The following is a 26,686-nucleotide window of genomic DNA, read 5'->3' as shown; positions in this document are numbered from 1 at the left end:
GAAAACAGCAATAAAACCAACAAAAGAAATGCTTTCCGGCAGAATCAGTGCAAAGAAAAGTCTGATTTTGCTTAAAAAATATTATGGTTATGTTTATTTTAAAGTATTTTTACATTAGTGCTGTCACACTGTGGCTGCTGTGAATGTAAATGACAGTCCTGGTTCAAAAGACAAGGTAATCCTATATGTTTTGTTAGTACATTCTAACCTCTTTCACCTAAGCTATCATAGCATCATCTATATAGCCACTTTATACTGTTATAGATTAATATTATAAATATGTGTAAAATATTATTTGGAAAAAAGTTTATATTATTTTACATTATTATGCCTTTTTTGTACTCAATATATTACTGTATGCCTACTGTTGTTATTATTAATTTATAATTTGAATCCTTTTTAAAATATTTATTTTAGTTAGTTTAACACTCTGAGTCTAAGGCATGTTGCCCTCAGGCAACAAACTACTTTTTTGGACCTCTCACCGCCCCTTTAATTTTTTATATAAAAAAAGAATGAAAAAATATATATATATATATAATATCACCTGACATGTCTGTTCAGAAATGAGGGTCTAAAGTGGGTGTGGCCTTTTTTCGGGGTGTGGGGCAGTCCTTTTAGGAAGTAAAGCCACATGGGACACAGTGCCAAAAATTGGTAAGATAAACATACATTTTTAACATGTTTAAATTTAAACAACTTTATTTAAATATATATATATATATATGCATGTGCATTAATATGTAAGGAAGTATATATGATTGTTGAAAGACTTATTTTATTTTTATTTATATACTAAAATGTTTTTTTTTCCCCGCTGCCTCAGGGCAACATTGTGCAGTTACACCACTTTTGTTCATGCAATATCATGCTATAGGGTGGAGATGTGCTCAGATGCAAAATCAGGAATATGATGCATTCATGTCCTCCTGGGAAGTTTTTATAAACTCAGAAAACTCAAAGAATGTGCATTATTGTTATTATTATTATTATTATGCCACAGAGAATGATGAGGAATGTAATTTTGTCCCTCAAGCATACCAGCTCATAAACTGGCTAAATGAGTAGTTTTTTGGCAAAATATATCAATCTTCTTCATTAACACACACACACACACACACCTCATGGGGACCAAAAATGGCCCCACAGTATTACTATACTTGTGGGGTCCCCGTAATGTAGGGAATACCAGTATTCTCTCCCTCTCTCTCTCAAGATTCATTTGGATTTAGTAGTAGTAGTATTAGTAGTAGATCTGATTTATTAGTAGTAGATTAATTAGTAGTAGATTGATTTATTAGTTTATTTGATGCTTATATTGATTGTTTTCCATATTCCACTTATATAGAAAACCTTGGGGTTTCAGTACCCTTATAGCACAGTGTTGCCCTGTTTCGGGGGTGTTTTTTTTTTTTTTTGCATGTGGGGGAGGAGTGTTTCAAGAAGAGAAAAGTAGCTTGTACTTGGAGTTCTCTCCCAGGCCAGTATACTGTAGAAGGGGCGAAGCTGTGGAGTTTGAGCTTTGGGTTTGAGGCAGCAGGGCTGTCAGGACGGGACATGGCTGCGGCTGTCAGAGCAGGTGGCGCTCACAGAGGGGTTATATCAGTGACACGGCACAGCACTGCCCTCAAACCTCAATATGACGCGGTTATTATCGGTGCAGGTAGGTTACAGACATAGCCTACATGCACGGCCTAAAGTAACAGAACAAAGTTGTAACATGGCTGGGCGGGGCTTTTCTTCGATTATGAAAATTATAATTATGGTACGTGACCTCATGAGTGTGTATTTTAACTTTATTTTTTTAATTATAATTCATCAGTGTCGTTGTATAGCTAGAAATGATTATTGAGACCACTTTTAAAACTGCGCACAGACAACATGGTCACGTGACGCCTGTTACTTTTCTCAACGCTGGGACCAGTCACAGACGTGTTTGCGTCGTTGTGAGGGTTGTTTTTGTTTTGTTTTTGAATCGAAATGTATATTTGTGAACCAGGCGCTAATCATTGGAATTAATAGTTTTAAACAATTATGATTTTCTGTTTATAAATGTCCCAATGAGACCAAAAGCGTCCAAAGCTTTAACGCGGCTCCATTTGGAATTCACTTTTCATGCTTTCCCTTCAGGAGTAGAAGTTTATATACTGCAAAATCATGCATTTTATCATTTTTATTATGCTAAATATGTTGTTGCAAACTCATGCATACTTTGAAAAGCAGTCATACTTTGTTTCATAACCTCTATGTTTCAGAAGATAATAATTCACATCTGCTATTATTCAACATCTAGTAAATGATTGTAGAATTTAGACTCATTTGAACAAACTACAATCCTATTATTTCTTTGCAGGTCACAATGGGCTTGTTGCTGTAAGTACACACCAAATCTGATGTATCTCATCTCATGTGTCTGACCACACCAGTTGCGCAACAGTTTCATCTCAAGAATCCTTTTGTTGTGATTTACCCAGTCAGCATATCTGCAGAAGGGAGGCCTGAAAACAGCAGTCCTGGAACGCAGACATGTGCTTGGAGGAGCAGCCGTATCTGAAGAGATTGTTCCAGGTGCCAGTTCAGGTTTATCACCCAGACCATGCTTACCTAAATCCCCTACAGACTGGCCAAAGACCAGTTTCTCAAGCACTCTGTTGTCATCAATAATTAGAAATTCAGAACTGACATATTACGTAGTCTAAGCATTTTAAGTCTAGATTGTCTAGATTTCAGCTGTGAATCAGTGTAGTTTGCATGACTTCGGCTGTGTATTTCAGGGTTCCACTTTTCCAGGGCCTCCTATCTGCTCAGTCTACCAGGACCTGGAGCTCAAGGTGATGGTCGTATTGATGTTACATCCCCGATTCTCTTAAAACTGATCGGCTCCCCCTTATCTCCTATGGTGTTGTGCCTCAGACGGTCCTGAAAACCTTGTGAAAAAGAAGTACACTTTAGAATACTTTTTAATTGCATGGTTTTTGCGATAATTACAGATAATTGTTTAAATGTAATATTAAATGCATTTTTTTTCTTACATAAGGAGGGCATCTTTATATGTACACTACTGTTCAAACATTTGGGATCGGTAAGATTTTTAGTTTTTTTTTTTTAAAGAAATTAATACTTTACTCAGCTTTAATTTACTTTATTGTTAAACTGATTAAAAGTGATAGTAAGTAGACTTTACAGGTTCCAACCAATAAATAAACAACCAAGCAAACAGCACAACTGCTTCCACCAATTATAATAAATCAGCATATTAGAATGAGTTCTGAAGGATCAGGTGACAGTGAAGACTAGTAATGGCTGATGAAAATTCACACAGAAATAAATTAATTTTAAAGTATATTAAAACAGAGAACTTATACTAAATTGTAATAATATTTCACAATTTTACCAAAAGTTTGGTTTATTTTTGATCAGATAAATGCAGCCTTGATGATAATAAAAGGCAATAAAAATCTTACTTTTGGACGGTAGTGTAATTTCATAATTACTTGTGTTGTCTTTGAAATATGTTTGTATTGCCAAGTGTGCTGACAAGCATTTATGGCAAACTAAAATATACTTTTTAATGTCATTTCTATTTCTTTAAAGCATGACAGAAGATTATTAAAACTGTGATTTAAAATGTACTTTAAAGTAATGCTTTTAATCTGACATTATTACATATTTTTTCTATGAGTGTACATGAGTGTGAAACAGTCATAAATGTGTACTCTCTCAAGAGATTTTTATTTTTATTGCAAGTATAATTTTTTATATATGCTTTTAAGATTTGAAGGACACTACAAGATCACTTTCAGTACAAGAAGCACACTTCTCTTTCACAAGGAGAAGAAACACGTGGTAGATGATTAATTACTTTTTCCCTTTCAAGCTAAAATGACAGCAGTTCTCCACAGTGTGTCTTTCTGTGCAGAAACATGGCCTCAAGGTGTACATGAGGGACCCCTATTCTTTTACCCCCATGTTGGAGGATGGTGTAAGAGGGCGACCACCGCGGTCTTTAACGCTTGGAGTTGACCTGACAAAGACCCAGCAAGAGATTGGCAAATTCTCAGAGAAAGATGCCAAGGTTTAGTGTCACTGACAAGAGGAATTAGATTTTTACAAGAGCACTTTCATGAACTTGCATGTGACACTAAAAACAAAATGCTGTGAAAGCTACCTACACAGCCTTGTAGCTCAAATAATGAACTAAATATACATAATTTATATGATTTAATATGATTTTTGTCTCTGTCCTATAACTATAGGTCTATTCTGATTTTTGTATCCTATTTGGAAAGACTGGCCTGTGCCATCCACCTGCTTTTAGATCTTAAAAACAATTTCTTGGCCATTTCTGATCAAATTTGACAGCAAAGAAGCCAAAAATAAGTAAAACTATAATATAGGCCCGAGGGTCTCCATAAAAGTTTGAGACTCTGTCCCCTAGGGGTCAAACATTGTACATAAATGTACATTTGCTCATATGTCAGATTATCACTATAATGGTATTGTCCTCTGATTTTTTTGGATTGTGCTCAAGTTTAAACACATCTGCCACTTTAGAATGGCAGATTTATTGTTGCCGCATCTACACTGATGCTTTAAAGTTTGGATAATTTAGATTTTTTTGTTTTTATGTTTTTAAAGGAAATCTCTTATGCTCTCGAAGACTGAAATAGCTGCTGAAAAGTCATCTTTGCCATCACAGGAATAAATTACATTTTAAAATGTATTAAAATAGAAAACAGTTATTTTAAATCATAATAATGTTTCACAATATTACTGTTTTTACTGTACTTTTGATCAAATAAATGCAGCCTTGGTATGCATAAGAGATGTCTTTTAAAAAAATCTTAGATTATTTCAAAAGTTTGATCAATACTGTATATTTAAAGTTTTATCTGAAAAATGCATAAAAAATATAAATCATTTATGAGCATTGCCTAAGAAATGAACTATTTGTGGGTTTGAGGATGTGATTCTTGACATGAACATGAACATTGAACACTTTTTTTGGTTTAAAAATTTCATTTTTAAAGTCTTATTTTTCTGTAGGTGCTCAATCGCTGGTTTGAATCAGAGCCGTTGAGAGCCACATTAGCCACTGACTCTGTGATTGGTGCAAACACAAGCCCAAATAATCCAAAGTGGGTGAGGATAGTTTGACATTTATGTGTTTGAACAGATTCCGAATATGTTTGCTTGTTGTTGTGGATACTGTATGCTTAATCTTGTAGATACGTCCTACTGCACCATGTCATGGGTGAGCTGGAGAAAGAGAAAGGTGCCTGGGGTTACGTGGAGGGAGGAATGGGTGGAGTGTCTCAATCGATCGCCTGCTCTGCCCGGTCTCTCGGAGCAAATATTTTTACAAACAGGGTTAGTATTCAGGAAGTAGGTGTAACCGTTTTCTAAAGCCATTGTTTCATTCCAAAGAATCGGTTGTCTCACAGATATTAATCTGTTGCCTTCCTTGGGGCCTGTAGGACGTTGAACAGGTCCTTATTGGTCAGGATGGTTCTGCCAAGGACGTTGTGCTGACAGATGGAAGTGAAGTCCACAGTAAAGCGGTTCTGTCCAACGCCACTCCCTACATCACCTTCAAACAGCTCACACCACAGGTACAGACCTGAAATCCGAGACCGTGCCAGTTCTGCTCGTTTTTAGATGTTTAAAAGGGATGAAGAGCATTTGCTTTTATGTCTAGGTCATTCATTCACAGTTAATGTCATCCTATTCTGCCAACACTTTGTTGTGGCCTTGAGCTAGAGTCACTTTATCTGTGTTTACTCAAGGAGTGACCCAATTCTTTGACTGGCAACACTGTCCACATGTGAGTTAGTTCAGTTTAGAGTAGGATTATATATCTATATATACAGGCACAACATTAAGAATCCAGTGGAACCTTTTTTTTATTAGTCCAATGTGAAAATTAATAATAGTAATGTGGAAAAATTAACAACCGTTTTACTTAAATGTTAATGACAAGTCTGAATAATTGATGTCTGTGGTTGTCCTGGTAAAGGATGCCCTGCCAGAGGCATTCATCACAGCTGTAGATCAGATTGACTACACCTCTCCTGTTACCAAGATAAATGGTACGATTACAGAGAATTTAATGCTTCATTTCATCAAACTAAATATGCATTTCAAGAACAAAAACAGTGCTTGCAAGGCAGCAAAAGAGGTGTGTTTATATTTCAGGCTTAGGTTCTGTGTAAGGATCCTCTATTGTTGTCTTGACACTAAGCAAGCAAGACAAGACCAAATATAATTCTTCATGCTAATAGGAGCATCAAAGAATACCAGCTGGAATTCACAGTCCAAAATTTTATGATGACATCACTGTCATTTTTTAGGAATCAGTCAGTAATTAAAAAAAATAAATATTAGAAATTATTACAAATTAATTAATAATAAATTAAATGTTTAAAACAATTATTAATATCATTTCAAATAATTAATAATAATAAAAAAAAAATTAAAAAAAAGTCAGCATGTTAAGCATTTTGGTCTAAAGTAGATAGAAATGTGATTTTGTTCCTCAGCATTTTTGTCTTGTTTTCCAGTACAAATATTGAAACATTCCTAAATCAAAATACAATTACTTAAGAAGCAAAATGTCAAAAAAAAAAAAAAATGGTTTTCCCTTTAAATTAAATTTGGCAGATATTTTTTCTTGCAAATATTTTTGTCGATTAATTTTGATCATTTGTTTTTAATTTTTCAGAAAACAAGGCTCTATCTAAATTTGGCTTCGCATGTAAATGTTTCTTGATTTAAGAGTGTTTAGATATTGCAAAACATGACAAAAGTACTAATAAAAAATTTCTTTGCAGTTGGGAGTTTGATCTGTTGAACAAATTCCTAAGCAAAAAATTTGAGGAATATAAACAATCTCTGCTAACAGAGAACATTTGGCTTTGGCTAACGTTCTGGCAAGACTCTTCCAAAGTTATAAACTAACGTCTTTCAGTAATGTTAATAGAAAGTTTGTTCAAAGTTATCTGGTGTTCTCATAACATTAGCACAAAAACGTATTTATACATTGTTCGTGGAACATCTTATTCGGACATTCAGCTGAGGTTTTTTTTTATGTTACTACTTATCAGAACATTGAGAGAACATTCAAAAATGTAGCAACCCAATAATGTTTGCAAAATGATAAAATGAAAATGTTTCTTGAATGCTTCCATAAGCAAGACATTTTGAATATTCAAAGGAATAACATTGGGAACATTAGAAAAACATTCTTGGAACGTACTTTTGTTAGCTAGGGTGCTGCCTTGCAAGGACTGTAAATGATGGAGTTCAGTTTGTCTTTTTCCTGTATAATTGTTGATTAGAACAACAATTGTAATCTCTGACAGTCTAGAACAACTCTGTAATCTCTGTCCTTTGCACATGAATAGTGGCTGTAGACAAGCTGCCTAATTTCTTGGCTGCTCCGAATAGTGCGGATGGAAAACCAGGTCCCCGTCATCAGTGTTCAATCCACCTGAACTGTGAGAGTGTGGAGGTGCTGGAGGAGGCCTGCAGCAACGCCCATCCTCCAGGTTGGCAAAACCTGCAGTAGTGATTATAATGGAACAACTAATATTTGCACATTACACACATGAAGGCATGGGACATCTGAATTTGCAAGTCATGACCCATGAGTTTCACAGACAACACATCTGTTGCTCGTGGACAGGGCTTATGGTTATGGTTTTCCATTCAATGCACTGAACCACAGTGATTTACATGATATCCCTATTCATCTTCTGGTGTTTTTGTGTAGGCCTATGATAGAAATGACCATTCCCTCAGTGCTGGATCCGACTCTAGCGCCCCCCGGCTGTCATGTGGTGTCTCTCTTCATCCAGTTTACTCCATATTTGCTGGAGGGTCGCCGCGCTTGGACTGAGGAGGACAGGGAGAGATTTGCTGCTGATACAGGTACCTAATACCCCATTTGCATTTTTTTGTGCCGTTTGCAGGCACAGGCATTATAAGCCTTGTGTTTGTAAAAGGTCTCGGAGGTCTTTCAAAGTGTAACCTAAACAGGTTTGTTGAGTTCTTTTTTAATGTTTTTGAAAGAAGAATCTTATGCTCATAAAGGCTGCATTTATTTAATCAATAATATAAAAAAACAGTAATATTGTGAAATCCTATGTATCTGTTATACATTTTAACATACAATTTAAAAACTGCAATTTATTCCACTGATGGCAAAGCTAAAATGTTCAGTTTTCAGTGTCACATGATCCTTCAAAATCTTTGTGGTTAGGAAGCATTTTTTTAATATTATCAATGTTGAAAACAGTTTTTGCTGTTTAAAATCTATATTCTCTTCATTAATGAAAGTCAAGATTCACTTGAACAATTCATGGCAAACTTATAAAAAGTCTAATAGAAATGTGGGTAACACTTTATTTTAAGGTGTCATAATACATAGTAATTACCTAATTAAGTACTTAGTAGTAGTCATAGTACTTACATGAAATAAAATGTACTTACATGTAACTAAGTTATGGAATGGTTTGTAATTATGTAGATGTAATAGGCAGCTACTGTTACACATCTGTAACAGACCGAGTCTGTTACACAGCTACTAGTACACTTAAGTACAATCATGATACACTTTATTTTTAAGTAGCTTATGCCTGTGTAATATTCTGTAATTTTAATGTAATTAGAAAGGTATTACATGAATGTAAGCTGTGTACTGGTGGGTTAAATCAAACTAAGGTGCAGCTGGATAAGGTATACATCTGAGGAAGACATATATTGCTTTCTGTTGCTTAGTTTCTGTAACTTTGTATCATGGCTTGTGTGACGCTGTGCTATAATACTGGTGTTCCCCTCATACGTCACACTCCAGGATTCCCCAACAACGCGTAACGCTCCTCAGTGAACTAATACAGTGATATAAGACCTCAGATCTGAGAATACACTTTACTGATGATTATGCGGACTATATCGACTGTTATGCAGATGTAGAATATGAACGAACACGCAAGGTTTCACACTGTTTCCCTCAGAAATCGGTTAAAGAAAACACATTACGCGGCTCAGTAGTACACTAACGCAATGACAGCTATTATTAGGCTTGTTTGAGATGCGCCTCGCCTGAAATGTAGATGAGAGTAGGCGGCTACAGTGAGGGGTGGAGTGAAATAAGCACAGTCAAGATGGACAGTTCTGAGCTCTCGAAGTAGATACCTACAGATAGCTACGAGATCAAAGGCGGATATTGCGATATATTCACTCATGTGCTGTGCGTGATACCCTACCGCATGTCGGATTGCGCACTCAAAACAAAAAAATTATAAATAAGCAAATTATAAAGCAATCACAACTTGTTCAAAAGAATGAGAAACTTTTCATGATGTGCACAAGTGACTAGATGATGTAGAGGTTGAACAAGTAGTTTTGAGAATTTAATTTCTTTTTAGAGAAATGCGCCAAGAGTTTTGCAGTAACAGTTCACCAATGACTCAAGCAGGGAATAGCGTTTATAGTTCAGCAAAATGGGTGTGCTTTTTGAAAAGTGGCATCATGGTTTTGAAATTTTTGTTCAAAAGCCTGGTTATAGTGTTTTAGCAATCAAGAAAAACTATATTAGAATAATTTCTGAAGGATAAATCATTACAATAATATTTTGAAACATTAGGTGAGCCAGACCCTTCTTCCACTGTTATCATCCAAAAATTCACACTCTGATAGACGGGAACGTCCTGAACTAGCTGCTTTTAAACACAGTCACACTGTTTGTGCTACCGCAGTAATATCACTTGCCTCAAAATAATAAGATCTTTGTTGTAATTGGTCCTTTGTTTCCTGTTTCACAGCATTCGACTTTTTTAACCCCTGCTGATCTGGAGAGGGTCTTTGGTCTCACTGGAGGGGTATGAATATTTAAATTTAATAAACATGGACTTTTCCTAAATTCATAACTTTGTTTTGTTAGTAGTTTTCATGGCTGATTTTATCTCTTAATCTCTGTTAATTTGCACGTCATACCATTCCAAACATTGCATTTATTTTTATGCCACAGAATATATTTCATGGCTCAATGTCCTTGGATCAGCTTTACCTGGCGAGACCTTTGCCCTCTGTCGCAGACTACCGCTCACCAGTCAAAGGACTGTACTTATGTGGCAGTGGCAGCCATCCAGGTCAGTGCCTGAATAAATAAAAGCTAAAAGAGTACGTATTGGGTTTAGAAATGTCATCAGTGTGATATCAGGTTTCATAAAACCAGGTCAGGTAAATGTTGAGCTTGATATGTATGACCTCCCCTGTGTTATCTAGCATTTATGTAAGTTTGTCTCATTCAGGTGGAGGTGTTATGGGTGCAGCTGGCTGGAATTCAGCTCTCAAAGTTCTAGCAGATTTCAAGCGACTGTGATCTTGGCCTTCGGTGGGGAATATCATTTTCCAATGGGATGTTTAAATTAAAAGACAAATAAGTGTTGTTAACATTGTATGTGGTTATTCTGTATTTATAACACTCCCAAAATGTTCATGTTCTAAAATGTTCCATGTATTTTTCAGTGAAATTTTGAATAAAAAATATACCTTAGTCAGGGTATGACTATATTTGCTTTTTGACAGGAATGAAAATGAGCGAGGACTGAAGTACAGCGTGTTCAGTGGATTCAGCTGTAACAACATAGCGATTGTTCAACTGTCGAAACGTCTTTCCAAAAAAAAAATAGATCAAAACTTCAAAAACAAAGAGTTGTAATAATTACATGATCTTGGACCTTAATACAGTGTGTGCCATTGTAAAGACTGTAAATCAATATGGTGACTAACCAGACTAAGGAATAGGCTACTTTTGCAGGTTTTGTTTAACTTGTGATGGACCATGTGACTAGAAACCACACTGAATGTTCTTACAAAAAACTGACATTGTTTTGAGACCAAATAACTCATTTGGTGCTATGATAGTAGGGGGCTGGTGTTTGAAGCTTTGAAGCTTTATTTTTCTAAATACTTTTTAGCTTTTCTCTGTGCTGATGCTAGTAGTTCAAAACTGCAGAATTCACATTTGATTAATATATTAAATAAAAGATTTTTATAATGCAAATAATTCTTACATGTACATAAATTACAGCACTCACACACACTGTAGAAAAAGAAACTATTTAAGACTGTTAGTTATAGCATGCTAACCTTTGTAAAACTCAGTAGCATGTAAACTCTGCACAGTATGCAAATGTTCTTCATTCTTTGAAAACCAGGTGACCTACTACGTATATGATAAATGTGCAGTATACAACAAAGCACTCCATTTTCTATTTCCATTGTGAAGAAAGGTATAGCCATGATTTTGAACAATTCTTGATTAACTTTTGATTTCAATAAAATGCTGAAAGCTACAATATAGCGACTAAACAAAAAATGATTTTATTGAGGATTAAAATGCAACTTAAAGGAATATTTCGCCCCAAAAAATGAGAATTTGCTGAAAATGTATTAACCGCCAGGCCATCAAAAATGTAGGTGAGTTTGTGCCTTCATCAGAACAGATTTGGAGAAATTTAGCATTAAATCACTTGTTCACCAATGGATCCTCTGCAGTGAATGGGTACCGTCAGAATGAGAGTCCAGACAGTTGATGTCTCGTGAAGAGAAAATCTGTCTGTATATAGGAAACAAATCTATCATTAAGGCATTTTAATTTTAAACTTTTGCTTCCAGCCAAAATACAAGTCCATAATCAATAATAATAATGCTTCATCCAGTGGAAGATGCCCTTCTTCTAGAACTGTTTTGTACTGTTTTCAGTTGCAAATGGTGCTTGATCTGTATATTTCTCTCCTGGTTCAGACTAGATGGCTTTTTCACTGGAGTAAGCAATATAGAAACAAAAATGGAATTACAACTTAATAATGGATATGTTTATTACAAACACCCAGGATTTTGCTTCACAAGACATTCATTGATGGCCTGGAGTCTTGTGGATTACTTCTGGAACAGCTTTATGCCATAGTGAGAAGTGTGGCTCTAGAACACTGTGGCCCCTGAGGCCCTTTAAGAAGCTGGGAGGCGCTTGAGTCCGGTTCAACACACCCGCCTGACGCTTCGCTCGACGCCCAGGAAGAGAAACACCACACATCTATCGCCACAAGTTTAAATATGACGATTCATTTGGTGTTTACGTCCCTGTATTGCTATTGCGGGTAATAATGCTGGATGGTTGGACTAATGAAGTTCAGTTTGGATTTCTGCCGGTTACTGGGGCTCAGCGGTGAGTTTATCTGCATGTCTGTCCGAGTTATAAAGTTACTTTCCCATGAATCAGAGCCGTAAAACACGACACCATCCGCTTATCTCGCCTTAAAGCGCGTTTCTTACACCAGTCAGTTTTATATAGATATAAAAGTGTATCAAAGAAATCATGATATCAATTATGCAAATATTGTTTAAATACACGTAACTGCGGTTGTCACCCGGATAGTTTTTATTTGTGGATTGTAGGCTAATTGTTTCCAGACCTTACTTTCTGTCAAATCCATATTTAATGTTAAATATTAAAATATTACGATGAATAATGAACTCAAGTTGCTTGTTAAAGTCTCCTAGATTCTAAAGGAATGCAATTAAAGAAAAGTAATATATACACTCATTACAGGCTTTTTGTTTTAACAGTTTGTTTATTATTGAAAACTATTTAAAATACTTAAGAAACCACATGCAACAGGCCTGTGAATCACAGAGACACTAAATCTGATTTCAACAGATCATTTCCTGTATGAATGTGATTTTATAAACATTTTTAGACTAACCAATTCAGATGCATCCTAATTTAGTGATGGTTTGTAATAATTTCTGTAGGATTGTGAATTAAAAGCACAGTTTGGGAGTTTAAAGGTTGCCTCAAGACTTTTTACAATTCTAAACAAAGTTTTTCCAGTGTTTAAGAAGCAAGAAACCTTCTTATCAAGAACTGTTTAGGATTCTCGAGTTACCCCTATGGTTCTTTGGAACTGAAACAAAAGTTCTTAATCTTGAAAATACAAGCTTGTAGCTTTTTTTTTTTTTTGAACATGGTTGTTGGTTTTTATCTAGTCTAAGCTGGTAAACCAATTAATTTGGGCAAGATGGTTTATGAAACATGTAGCTAGTTGACCAGCCAATAGTCATATAGAAACCTCTTAATGTTCCAAAACACAGCTACCAGTTTAAATTGGATTCTTCAGACCAGGGTTGTGTTGTCTTGTCTCTTTAAAGCACCATTGCATGAATGATTTTCTAAAGATCTATGGAATGAAAATTCTTTTAGGAACTTGAAAAGGTTCCTCTTTGAAATCAGGCTGTAAACCTATTTAGCTTGATTTTTAATTGTGCGTTTTGTGTGTGTACATGAAGTACTGTCTAATATTGGGCTGTACTTAATGTTTGTATGTAAATATGCACAAGATCCATCACCGTAAAATGCTAAAGTGTACATAGTTTTTCCCCCTCTCCAGGGTTGTTGCTGTACATTGCCATTTGCCTGTCTGTTGCATTTATAGTAAAAGGTTCAGAGATGTTTTGTCACGTAGTCCAAGTAGCTTTCACATTTTGAAATGACCATCTTTAACATTGTAACACCTTACAATCCTCGCTTGTCTTTTCTGCTGTTGCATGCATTTAATTATTTGTAGTATGAATCATGATTCTCAACTGCTGTTTTAATCAAATGGATTCCGCATACTGACTCTCAACAGTATCAGTTGGGATCATTTGCATGGCACAGTTTGCATGCTCCAAGGAAGTTGTGACTAGCTGAGGGCCACGTGGTTTGTGTCTTACCAAGGTAAATCAGCTTTTTCGCACTGGCCATCAAAGTGAGATGAGTCACTTTAAGGAAGTGTACTAGCTGATGCATCACACCTCAGATCACAGCCAGCTTCTAGCATACATCTGCGTTTGTTTGAGTTTTGTGGTGTTAGTCTGGCTGTGATTTGTAACCGAAGGCAAGCTGTCTGCATCTCTTTTTTTTTTGTAAGTGGGATATTAAGAGTGTGGTAATGGCTAATGGGAGTGATTGAGGATACAGAGCTTCTAATGTGTCTTTGCTTCTCTGTAACAAGGAATCGGTAAACAAGCTTCTAAAAACTCGAAGCCACATCTCTTTCTGAGCCAGGAATGTTAGTGTTTGGTTAACAAATGCTAAAAAAGTGGGACTTGGCCATTCTGTGCTGTTCATGTCAAACAAAAATGTGTATTTCGGACATTTTGAAGATGCTTGCTTATTGTAATGTGGCAAAGCCCTGGGCTGAATCAAGAATAAAACTATCACTGAATTGTCAGGAATCCCGTAAAAGAAAACACAAACTGAAAAATTAGTCTGAAATCCATCTGCTTACATTAGTTGATGGTAAAATCGTTGCAAAGCAGCTCTACAGGAAATTAAGTTTCCACAATATATTTATATATTGCAGAACCTTAATATATTTAGCTTATGGCAAAATTTGGTAATTCTGTATGTTGTCTGAGCGTTGGCATCCTCTGAGGTCCTCTGAGGGGTTGGCATTATCTTTCCTCAGGTGTTCGGTCATCTCAGATTATTTAAGGGTTGGATCCAGACTGAAGGTTGTCATTCCTAGTTACCACGGGATGTTAATCCCGTGACAGAAACAGAGAAACAAATAGAGACATAATTAGCGTAGCTGCTGTTCCATCTAAGCAAAAATGATTTGTTCAACCCAAGCTAAAGAATAATAATAACGTACATTTGATCAGATATAACTGCAGTACAAGATTATAAAATGCATTATGTCGTGGCCTAATGGTTAGAGAATTGGACTCGTAATCGAAAGGTTGCGGGTTCGAGTCCCCGGCTGGCAGGGATTGTAGGTGGGGGGAGTGAATGTCCAGCGCTCTCTCCACCCTCAATACCACGACTGAGGTGCACTTGAGCAAGGCACCGAACCCCCAACTGCTCCCCGGGCGCCACAGCATAAATGGCTGCCCACTGCTCCAGGTGTGTGTGTGTGCATTTGTTCACTACTCACTGCTGTGTGTGTGCACTTGGATGGGTTAAACGCAGAGCACCAATTTCGAGTATGGGTCACCATACTTGACAATACAATACGTCACGACTTTTTTTTTTTTCACGACTATGTGTATGCTTGGCTAAAGAGATGTGTCTTTAATCTAGATTTAAACAGAGAAAAGTGTATCTGAACACCGAACATTATCAGGAAGGCTATTCCAGAGTTTGGGAGCCAAATGTGAAAAAGCTCTACCTCCTTTAGTGGACTTTGCTATCCTAGGTACTACCAAAAGTCCAGAGTTTTGCGACCTTAGAGAGCGGGTTGGATTATAGCGTGGTAGAAGACAAGTTAAGTACGCAGGAGCTAAAACATTTAGGGCCTTATAGGCAAGTAATAATATTTTGTAAATGATACGGAACTGAATAGGTAGCCAGTGCAGAGACTGTAAAATTGGGGTAATATGATCATATTTTCTTGACCTGGTAAGAACTCTAGCCGCTGCATTTTGGACTATCTGTAGCTTGTTTATTGAAGATGCAGGACGACCAGCTAGCAGTGCATTACAATAGTCCAGTCTAGAGGTCATGAATGCATAAACTAGCTTTTCTCCATCAGAAACAGGTAGCATGTTTCGAAGCTTGGCAGTGTTTATAAGATGGAAGAATGCTGTTTTTGTAACATGGGAAATATGATTTTTAAAGGACAAGTTGCTGTCGTGTTTAGAGGACGTAACAGTACATCCGTCTAGTTGCAAATTGTAATCCAAGAGATTCTGTGTACAGCCCTTGGATGATCTTCAGAGAAAGTATTGCTTTACTAGGCTGCAGTGTAAATGGCTTTCTTGAGGAATGTTTTGAGCTGTGTAGTTTATGTGAGGCCATGCAGTTTGGAGAAATGACTGCAAGGTCTAATTTTACCATTGCAAGGAAACTTTAGGCTAGCTGACAGTTGAATTGCACTCCTGCAGGGCTTTAGGTCCCATGTTTGTTGGCTAATGAGTGAATGTGTTTTTCTTCTTGCTGATAACTCATTTTGCCCTGGATTTGGTTGGCTTGTATGTAGCAAAGATGATGTGAAATTATAATCTTTGCACAGCTGGACCCTGCAAATGTGAAAAAGCAAAATCATGAGCGGTCAAGGTTACAATTTTGTAACGCAAACCTTGAATTTATGTAGGTATTGTAGAGTAACTAATGCAGTTATAGAAGTAAAACCAATACTTGATTGTGAGGTTTTCTTGGGTTTGTAGCACTCTGATTAAAACGACGGTCTGGCAGTTTTGCGGTGAATGAGAAGTGGTCACAAATGTATGGATGTTTTTTTTTATTTTGAGTTTCACATGAACTATAGGAAATGGTAAATGTTGTTGGAATTTCACTATGTTCTAATACAAAACAAGTGGTTTTTGTTCATTTTCATTTGTGCGTTATTGAACGTTTTGCCTCTCAGAAAGTATGATGTTGGCTAATGCTTGACTGATTCTGTTGGCTTGAACTGGACTTTATGGATTGTTTTCACTATCGCATCTTTCGACAGGCTCCAGTGATGAGAGGCCAGAGGAGATGGACACAGGTGCCTTCCCCGAGCAGAATGACCACACACTCTCACAGGTACAAGAACAGTGGGATTTTTTTTCATGAATTAGCCCAAGATGTAAGTTAAATCAGTAATGAAAAGTCAAAAGACCTGCATGTTTCTCTGCTGTTTTTGAACAAACTGTTCGCAGGCGTTTTTTGACTGAGAGTTTAGTCAGAAAAGTCTGAAATGTAATGAATTTAATTCAGATCTTTTAACTTCTATGGCAACTATTCCTGCACGATTTCAGCACAGTAACCTCAAGAGTGTATGTATAAAGTTTAAAGGGATAGTTTACCCAAAAATGAAAATTCTGTCATTACTCACCCTCATTCCGTTCCAAACCCGACAGACCTTCTTTCATCTTCGGAACACAAATTAAAATATTTTTGATGAAATTCGAGAGCTTTCTGACACTGCATAGACAGCAAAAGAACTACCACGTTCAAGCAGGCCAGAAAGGTAGTAAGGACATCAACGACGCAGTCCATGTGGCGAAGGTCTTATGGGTTTGGAACGACATCCGTAATTAATGATAGAATTAGAATTTTTGTGTGAACTGTCCCTTTAAATTTATTTAAACACATTAATACTAAAATGTTAGACTGTTCAGATGTCTAAGGTCAGTATGGTATTTATTTATCTTTACTTTTTTAACTTTTATATGGCAAGGACTAATTAAATTGATCAAAAGTAACAGTAAAAACATTTATAATAATATAACAGCACAGCTGTTTTAAACATTGAAAATTATAAGAAATGTTTTTTGAGCACCAGATCAGCTTATTATTATTATTATTATTATATTTCTGAAGGATCATGTGACACTGAAGACTGGAGTAATGATACTGAAAATTCTGCTTTGCATCACAGAAATAAATTACTTTTAAAATATTTAAATAGAATCAGTTATTAAATTATAAAAATATTTCACAATATTACTGTTTTTACTGTATTTTTTGTTTAAATAAATGTTGCCTTTATGAGAATAATAATTAAAATCAGCCCCTCACTTTTGAATAGTAAATTTTATATATATATAATATGCATATTGAGGTATACTTGCTTTATATTGCTTGAAAAAAATGCTTGCTAGTTAAAATCACCAGTTGTTCAAAATCAGTAGTACAAATGAGTAAAAACAAACGGTTCTAAGAAATGTGTAAAATGGACTTTTTCGGATGCCCCTTGATATTTGTGTGTAATGCAAAGGCACTGATATGTTTAGGTATGGCTTTAGGCATCCAAACATGTTTTTGGGGCCATTGTAGGTATCTTGGCTGAACCTCGGGTCCTTGATGTTTTTGATGGTGCATGAAGTTTATCTTCTAGTCAGGCCTCAACATATCTGTTGGGTTAAGGTCAGGTCAGTATGCTCCAAACAGAGATAGAACCAGCATATAGTGTGCAGCTGCTTTGAGGCTCTTTTGTTCCAAGGAACACGGTGTTTTATTTTGGTGAATGTTTTACATTCATGCTGGAACTTTTTGTGTCTTATCAGTCCATGATAGTGTGCATTCTTCACTGACTATAACATTAGAGAGTGTAAGAGTTGTCTTCTGGCCCATAGCTTTTCCCCTGCGCTCGTCTTTAAGACTAAGTTTTGTTTTGCATTTTAGTTGGTTAACCACTCATAGAGTGACCAATACTGTTTTCATTCACTTTCACTCATTTCTACATTATCAATCTGAATATGGATTTCTGAAGTCCTCCACAGTGGTTTTGTAACCATTTCAACCTTGTTGTAGCACATGTAACTAAATAATCTCTCTCAAATAAGGTTGGATTACCTTCTTAAACATCTTTAATGAAGGACATGCTCTATGTTGCTATATTGCACAGTTTTTCTCTTCCGAAACAAAATATCTACATATACACTCCCCTCCAAAAGTATTGGGACAGTGAGGCCAATTTCTTTATTTTTGCTGTAGACACCTGTCAGTCACATGTTCCAATACTTTTGCTCGCATGAAAAATGGGTGGGTTCAAACAAAAGGTGATATCTTCTAAGTTGTGTGTCAGATCCAGATGTAAATACCTGGAAATAAAAGCTGGCATGTAAATCTCTTGTCTGATATTCATCTTTTGATGTCAAACCCAAATGTTTTCAGTCTACAGCAAAAATAAAGGAATTGGCCTCACTGTCCCAATACTTTTGGAAGTGTATGTATGTTCCTGATACACTAATACATTTGTGTTTGTGTGTTTTACAGGATGTCTTAAATGGTGAGGAGGGTCTTAGTGAGGAGGAGAAGGCCAGACGGAAAGCAGAGAGACGCAAAGCCAAAAGGAAGGTGAGAGGAAATTAACTTTAACACACTAAGTACAAGAATGAATCCACTTTAACCTAGAGTTGACTGTCAGGGCAGATCTATTGAGCATTGTTTTTTTCTTATTGTTAACAGAGCCCTAAATAGACTTCATGACATGCATTGTATTGCTGCCAAAAATGTTTTAATTTGTGTTTTTTTTTTTTTTTTAAGCGTCAACGTCAGCGGAAGAAACTAGAGCGGGGTAAAAAGGATGAAAGTACTGAACAGGTAAAAAGAAACTAGTTTAAGGCTGAGGATGCTGTGATAGCGCTGTTCTTTTTTTTTTTTTTTAACGTTGTGGCAGCCGTGATTATTTAAGATAACATGTTAAAATAGTTACATATTTACATATAGCTACTGTCTAAAAGTTTGGAGTCACTAAAAGTGACTAATGCTCACCAAGGCTGCATTTATTTGATCATAAATACAGTAAAACAGTAATATAATTTCCATTTAAAGTAAAAACTGTTTTCTATTTTAATATCTTCTAAAATGTAATTTATTCCTGTGATGGTAATTTTCAGCTGCCATTACTCCAGTCTTCAAAATCACATGATCCTTCAGAAATCATTCTAATATGCTGATTTGATGCTCAAAGAAAAAAAGCATTTGGAAAAAAAACATAAGTGCAGCTTTGTGTTTGTGGAAACCCTGATTTTTCTTTATTCTTTTATGTACAGAAAGTTTAGCATTTATTATAAATAGAATTTATTTGTAATAATGTAAAAGTCTCTCATAGTTCTTGCTGGTTGTCAGTTGTTGTTTTTCATTACTACTGTATGTCAATACTATTTATTTCTTTTAAAATGCATTGATCGGTCCATGAAAATAGCCATCAAAACTGGTATTGCAATAAAAACAAACAATTGTTATTAATCTTTTTTTTTTTCTTTCAGGGGGAGGAGGATGCCGGAGCTGATTCTGAACTTGACGAGTCTGAGGAGTCTGAGCCAGAGGAGGTGGAATGTATTGGCCTTTCAGAGGTGGACGAGAAGCCAGTTGCTCCTCAAAATAAAAGTCCTTCTGGACCTCCACTGGCATCAGGGAACAAAAGCAACCGGCAGCCGGCGGCCCGTTCTAGTGAGGAGGTATGAAAACTGTTCCTGCTGATGGACGTCCAGAGTTTGCTATTTGAATGTAAAATTGTTTCAGTTGCTTACTTTGACTCTGTTTCTTCATTTTTAGGATCCTGGCTGGGATGTGAACAGCGCTTTTGTTGCCAATGCCGTCAGTCACATTCGACCCAAAGCTAAAAGTAAAGGAGCTCACAAGTCGAAAGAGAACAAGGAAAATGAGAGCAGGACAGGAGAAGTGAGTTTTTGTAATTGTTTATTTAGTGTCCTGTGTTTTGTTGCCATCTGTGAGCCTCGTGAAGGTGGAGCCTGTAAATGCTGAACCTGGGCGTTGGGAATCTTGGGTATTAACATAGTTCATAAATCTATAGGTGCTGTCAATTTGGGCTTACGTGATGGCTTTTATTTTTTTAGCTGGCAGTACTGCCACTGTCCTGACAGATTACATGTTTCGTGGTTCTGTAGATTTTGCTTTTACCTAGAAAGCCCAAGTGTGTTGTGCTTTTATAACATGTTGAGCATAAAATAATATTTTAAAAAAGATGTGTAATGAGACCAAACTCCTATATAGCACCTGTCTTTTTTGTTGTGAAATATTGCTTTAATTACTTTAATTTTTTTTTTTGTAGTTATTTTAGTGTACACTACCATTCCAAAATTTAGCTAGTAATTTTTGTTTAATATCATCAAGGATGCATTATATTGATCAAAACTGACTTGGAATAATGTTTGACAATATTAATGTTTTCCCAGTATCTTTGATCAAATAAATGCAGCCTTGGTGAACATAAGAAACTTTTTAAAAACGGTGTACAATAATAGTGTATTGATTTTGGATGTGCTAATTATAATGTTGCATACAGTGAATAGTTTAAAGAAATTCAAAGAAGTGTCTTATTAGTAGATTTGTAAACTTTCTTTTTGACACATTTATACTCGAATGAGAAAATAGAGGAATGTTCAGCTTGTGTGCCTTTTTTCCAGTTTTAAAAATATTTATTTGAAGCAAAAGTAATGTAATTCAATACAATTTGAGATTAATAGTAATAAACCTGAGAGGCAGCCAATCCTTTCAGAAAATCATATGGCATCCTTCCTGAACTATTTAATCAGAATTCAGAGTAGCATATATTGAATGTTGTTTTTCATGCAGCTTTAAATGTGTTTTGCTTTTGACATTGTTGAAAATAACACGTAATATTGCTTTAATATAATTTTTTTTTCAAACAGGTCATAGGTTTATCAGATGCTAAAACTAAAAGAAGTGCCGTACTAGTAGGTGCGTAATCTCTTTCCTTTTTGATATTTTTTTTTTTTGGGTGTAGTTTACCCTAAACATGGTCTGTACTGTTATGTTATTCCAATCTCCTATGATTTCTGCCTTCCATGGAGCATGAATGGTAAAACTGGAAGGAATAAAATCTGCACTCTCTTTGGAAAACAAATGAAATCTCAATGGCTTCAGAAGACTGATGAATCACTTTTATGATTTTTTTTTTTTTTTTGTCACTTTGGAACTTGACAGCCCCGGTCCACATTTACTCTCATTATTTAAAAAGAATATTCCAGAATGTTAGAAGAAATAGGTTTGGAAAGAAATGAAAGGGAGTCACTGACCTAATTTTTAGGTGACTTGTTCTTTCTCAATATTTCAAATGCTTCTCAGTAAATCACATGCTTAAGTTTCACAAAAGTATTATCATTGTCAAATTTTTTGCTGTTATTCTTTACTCGTACGTTCCTCCATATCAATCTCTTCATATGATTCATTCCTTGTCTTCACTCCAGAAAAAGGGATTCGATTTGTTCAGGAGGGTCAGTACACACAAGCTGTTAGTCTGTTTACAGAGGCCATCAAATGTGACCCGAAAGACTACAGGTAATGCATTGATATACATGAAATCACATCCACATATAGTCTTTGCTTTTTTGTTGTTTTATTAACTCTTTTTGATTTTTGCATAACAGGTTTTTTGGAAATCGCTCCTACTGCTACTGTTGTCTGGAGCAGTATCCTCTGGCCTTCGCAGATGCTGAGAAGTCCATCCAAATGGCTCCTGATTGGCCCAAAGGCTATTACCGAAGGGGAAGTGCACTTATGGGGCTTAAGGTATGACCTATTGGCGTATTTATTGTTTTTTCTTCCTGTATATGGAGGAAATCTCTATTTAGCTGTGTATCAATGAATCTGTATGTGGGTTGTTTGTTATAGAGGTACAGTGAAGCTGAGAAAGCCATGGAACAGGTGCTAAAACTGGACCAAGATTGCGAAGAAGCAGTCAATGACCTCTTGTACTGTAAAGTGCAACAACTTTTGGTAAGGACAGGACTTCTCATTGTAGATCAGTTAGTAGAGCATAAAGAACAAAGGTCTTTGGTTCTAGTTCCAGAGAACAAATAATATGCTAATAAAATTTATACGTTCGTATGCCCAAAGCTGCTTTGTACAAAGCCTCTACAATGACATGCCAATATCATAAGAAAGCAAAAAAAACCAAGAAAATTACTCCTACATCATTTACTCCTTTTTTTGTTCCAAATCTTTGTTTTCTTCTCTGTGAAAGACCAATGGAAAAAATGAGTCCATATGACTCACCCATATTTTTGGAGCTACACAACTTTGGTTGGAATAAAAGCAGCTCAGACATGCGAAGCATCTCCTTTTTTTGTTCCACAGAAGAAAGTCAAACAAGTTTTGAATAACAATAGGACGAGTAAATAATTTTCATGTTTGAGTGAAGTGTTTCAGTTTTGACTGCGGTCAGCTTTAAAAATACTTCTTTGGAAGCAAAAGTATTGCATTCCATTGAAAAGTATACACAGAAATATAATTTGAGGCCTGCAATGAATAAAGGTGTTCGCTTTGTTAGGATCTTGGCTATGATGAGGAACAGAGTATTCAATTGCTGGAAAAATACAACAAGGTGCAGGCTGTTGTTGCAGCCAAGGGTAAGAGCTCTATTTTATTTTGCCTAATTTTTTATTGAACCACATGAGGGTGCTATTGCTACACAAATTTACATTAGAGCATTGGTCTCAAACTCAATTCCTGGAGGTCCACAGCTCTGCACAGTTTAGCTCCAACCAGCTCCAAATCACACCTGCTTGGAAGTTTCTAGTGGTCCTGAAGACCTTGATTATCTGGATCAGGTGTGTTTGATTAGGGTTGGAGCTAAACTGTGCAGATATGTGGCCCTCCAGGAGTTTGAGACCAATGCATTAAGTCCTAAACACACTGTGCAATTTTTGGCTGTCCCAGACGAAAGATTGGCATCATGAAACAGTCGTGGCCAATCAGAAATTGCCGCGATTGCTTCACGATGCCAGTCTTTCATCTGGGACAGCAGAAAATCATGCAGTGTGTTTTTGACCAAAATCAGTACTCAAGTTATTTTGTAACACACAAATCAGTAAACACAGAAGTATTATTTTGAAGAACTGTTTTCTGTTTTAATATATATTATGAAATGTAACTTATTCCTGTGATGCAAAGCTGAATTTTCAGTATCATTACTCCAGTTTTCAGTGTCACATGATCTTTCAGAAATTATTCTTAATATGCTGATTTGGTGTTCAAGAAATATTTCTTATTATTAGCTTGTTTCTATGTCATAATATATGAGTTAATAAAATGTACATTATCTAATTTATTTTCTATTTTTGTTTTAAACCTGATGAATATAACAAATGTATAAATCTGGCATTAGTTAAAAAATAAGTTTAATTTTGTGCAGCTTGAGCACAAATAAAATTGATGTGCAAAACAGCTTACAGTTAAATTCTATATAAATGCGCTGATGCTGCTCTGCAGACATAACTAAACTTTTGATAATTCACCACACTCCATTAATTTCTCATGGCTAATTTGAAATACAAAAATATTTGTTTTTACAGCTTCAAATCAGGACTGTGCTCTCCTCCAACCAGGGTAAGCCATCATATAATTGATTTCAGTTTAAATCTGTGCATGTATTTATTTTTTTAAATGCTGTTCTCTCCCTTTAATTCTGTATCTGTATTTCCCTTTCGGTCATTTTCTCACCCTCCTTCACCAGTCCTTGCAGTTCCCTGTGGGTGGGCAACGTGACCACAGAACTGACAGAGAAACATTTGCGAGACCTGTTCAAAATGTGAGATCTCATTTCTCATTGGCTTTTTACATTATTTTAGTTCTAAAATTATTTCCAATCATTTTTCTTTTCGTTTCTGATGATGTTCACCAGTTATGGAGAAATTGACAGCATTAGGGTTCTGCATGAACGTTTCTGTGCGTTTGTTAACTTTAAGAATGCCAACATGGCCTCCCGTGCGATGGAGAAACTCCATGTGAGTGAAACCCTAATGATCTTCCAATATGCATATTTTTTAGATTTGTGTGTAAAACCTTTGTAAAACGCTCTTCTCAGGGACATTTTATTGAGAATACCCGACTAGTGGTTCGATATCCAGATCGACGGATTCAGAGAGTCCTGCCGACACCTGCCATTCAACAACCTGCAGGGGCTGCTGGGTAATTCAGACTCTGTGGTGTTAATGAGAAAAGTAAAGGCGCTTGCTTTTGATGTTTTTTTTTAATGCCAATTAATGTCTTCCTTAAAAAAAAACTGCAAATGTTCTTTGAAAGAAACACAAATTAATTTGTCGTTCTTCCAGGCCAAGACGCAGAGGTCCTGTCAACGAAGATGAGTGTTACTTCTGGAGGACCACCGGCTGTCATTTTGGAGATAGGTGTCGCTATAAGCACATTCCTGATCATCGAGGCAAAGACTGGCAACCTTGAGTCAACACTAGCCTCTCTTTTTCTCTCCCCTAAGAACTGAATGACTGTAATCTTCACTTTGATTATCTGTAGGTCAGGACCAGTATTGTGTCTTACGATGGCTCTCTTGAGTGCTTCACCGTCACACTCCGAACCTCACGGGGTTTCAAAGCAGATGGGACTCTGGGAAAAGTGTCTCTTTTGAGGTGAGGTTTGGGTGGTGCAGAGTGCCAGAGCATCGCTGGACCGCATTGCCGTCTGCTGAGGTTTACACGGCCTCTCATATCGTATGCTCTCTTCTCTCTTCCTGTGCCAACTCCACCAACCCAAAGAAGTGCTGTAGATCTGGTCTGACATTTGAGTTCATCCCGAGAGAATGACTTTGATACTGTATTTGAGGATGGGAGAATCGTACCAAAGAATAATACTATGCCATATGTGGATTTTACGTTGAGAGAGAAAAAGGCTTTCAGGGAAAATTAGCTTATTAGTTTTACTTGTGTGTTTTGATTTGTTTCCACCACCTCAAACACACTCCAGCTCTTCATTCATCCATATTTCTAATTCTCTCAAAAGGCCCCAAATTTAAGACATTTGAGGGCATGTCAGTATTGCAAAGGGTTAAAGCAATTATTTGAATCTTTCAAAGAAATGACATCTCTTGATTAAATTTTCAATTCTCCTTTTTGATTTTTCTTGCAGTCTTGCACTTTACCATATCAGATGATCTATGGGTTGTTCCTCAAGTGATCCTAAAACATGATCCTCTTCCCTCAAGACGAGTAGATGTTTGGTTAGAATCGTGTTGCTGAAGGTATTGATGATCTGTGGTCATCGGTGGTATTTTTTTTCATGGTATTTTCCAATCGGGATGCCGTTGCCTTTTAGATATTATTTACATTTATCTATAAATATGAACATGGAATAATGATTTCACTTAATGTGATCACAAACACAGTTTTCAGTCACGCTACTCCACGAAATACAGAAAATCTTGTGGTTTTCTTATGCGAGAGCTCTGACATGCAGGAAACTCTTGCTTTGGCACTTTTCATACCATCAGCGCAAAGGTGGTTTTCATCATTTCCTCTTTTATTTAACGTTCTTGCTCTGGGTTTAGTGGATGAGAAGGAAGTTAGCTGTTTGAGATATTTTGTCATGTCTTCCACCTCGTGACATCATCTTGTAGAACAGCATGCACTTTTTTTAGTTATTATTGGTATGATAAGCAATATTCAAATAAAGCAATATTCTTGTTTCAATGCATTTGAAAACACTCATAACCTCGTTGTGCTGTTCTGACACACTTAACCAAAGAAACACTAATGTTTACCTAGTGTACCACATTGCTATTTTTGTACGATACACTATTTACGATGTGTCAGTTAATGACTTTTCCTCAGTTTTTAGATATGACTGCATGGGTTTCTATGCAGGATGTAGTCACACTAGTGCATTTAGTTTAGTTGGGCTTCTTTTGACTGTATGTGATAGTCCAGAGTGCCTTCAAAATGTTTGCTTATCAGATGAGTTATTTTAGCATTAATATTTAAGCTGAGGTCCCCCATGAACAATGGTGACGTGACTTTTACAGTAGGCTGCGAATGGAATAATACTGAAGAGTAATGTGTGTCCAGAGAAATGTCAATTTTGTTGGTTTGGGGCTAAGGCATACACTTGTGGTTCTCATCATTTTTAGTTTTTTTTTTAATGCCTGTATGTTCAAATAATTTTTTTTTTTTTTGAGAAGTATGAAAACAACAATTTCTCACTGTTGTGCTGCTCAAAGAGCCCTTAAGAGTTCAGTCATGCATTAAAGGATATTTATCACTCAAATTGAGGATTTTCTGTGTCTTTTTACCTTTTTATCTATTTTATTTTTCTTTCGTGGCCTTTCCCAATTTTGTCACGTTCATGCTCCATTTTCTTTTCAAAATGTATTTTTTCCCTTATTTAGCACCACATTGGAAAAAAGTAATCATAATAAAAGTATTGAAGCTT

At 36.2% G+C, this 26,686-nt stretch overlaps 2 protein-coding genes across 3 annotated transcripts; both read left to right on the top strand.

The window, feature by feature from the left end:
* The first annotated feature begins 1,474 nt into the window (after positions 1 to 1,474).
* On the top strand, positions 1,475 to 10,552 carry LOC306884208 (pyridine nucleotide-disulfide oxidoreductase domain-containing protein 2-like). Its single transcript, XM_079439927.1, has 16 exons — positions 1,475 to 1,663; positions 2,354 to 2,373; positions 2,475 to 2,568; positions 2,775 to 2,916; positions 3,726 to 3,846; positions 3,920 to 4,075; positions 5,047 to 5,138; positions 5,229 to 5,370; positions 5,478 to 5,612; positions 6,017 to 6,089; positions 7,404 to 7,563; positions 7,772 to 7,929; positions 8,968 to 9,050; positions 9,825 to 9,881; positions 10,031 to 10,151; positions 10,314 to 10,552. Exons 1-16 carry the CDS (start codon positions 1,558 to 1,560, stop codon positions 10,382 to 10,384), a joined length of 1,731 nt encoding a protein of 576 aa, XP_079296053.1. The 5' UTR covers positions 1,475 to 1,557; the 3' UTR covers positions 10,385 to 10,552.
* A 1,480-nt stretch (positions 10,553 to 12,032) lies between these two features.
* LOC306884476 (uncharacterized protein) lies at positions 12,033 to 26,686 on the top strand. Of its 2 annotated transcripts, none has more exons than XM_079440368.1 (16): positions 12,033 to 12,232; positions 16,503 to 16,576; positions 18,755 to 18,835; positions 19,025 to 19,081; positions 19,750 to 19,941; positions 20,039 to 20,164; positions 21,157 to 21,205; positions 21,715 to 21,805; positions 21,895 to 22,036; positions 22,139 to 22,243; positions 22,797 to 22,875; positions 23,821 to 23,854; positions 23,982 to 24,056; positions 24,150 to 24,252; positions 24,333 to 24,436; positions 24,580 to 26,686. In XM_079440368.1, the coding sequence occupies exons 1-16, from the start codon at positions 12,178 to 12,180 to the stop codon at positions 24,704 to 24,706; spliced, it is 1,494 nt and encodes a 497-aa protein (XP_079296494.1). In that variant the 5' UTR covers positions 12,033 to 12,177; the 3' UTR covers positions 24,707 to 26,686. The 2 variants fall into 2 exon arrangements, with proteins under 2 accessions (XP_079296494.1, XP_079296495.1); XM_079440369.1 differs by having other exon boundaries at positions 24,333 to 24,468; positions 24,580 to 26,518.

This window comes from Barbus barbus (assembly GCF_936440315.1).
Source record: "Barbus barbus genome assembly, chromosome: 18".
Lineage (NCBI taxonomy): Eukaryota > Metazoa > Chordata > Actinopteri > Cypriniformes > Cyprinidae > Barbus > Barbus barbus.
This window is presented reverse-complemented; position numbering and strand designations above follow the sequence as displayed.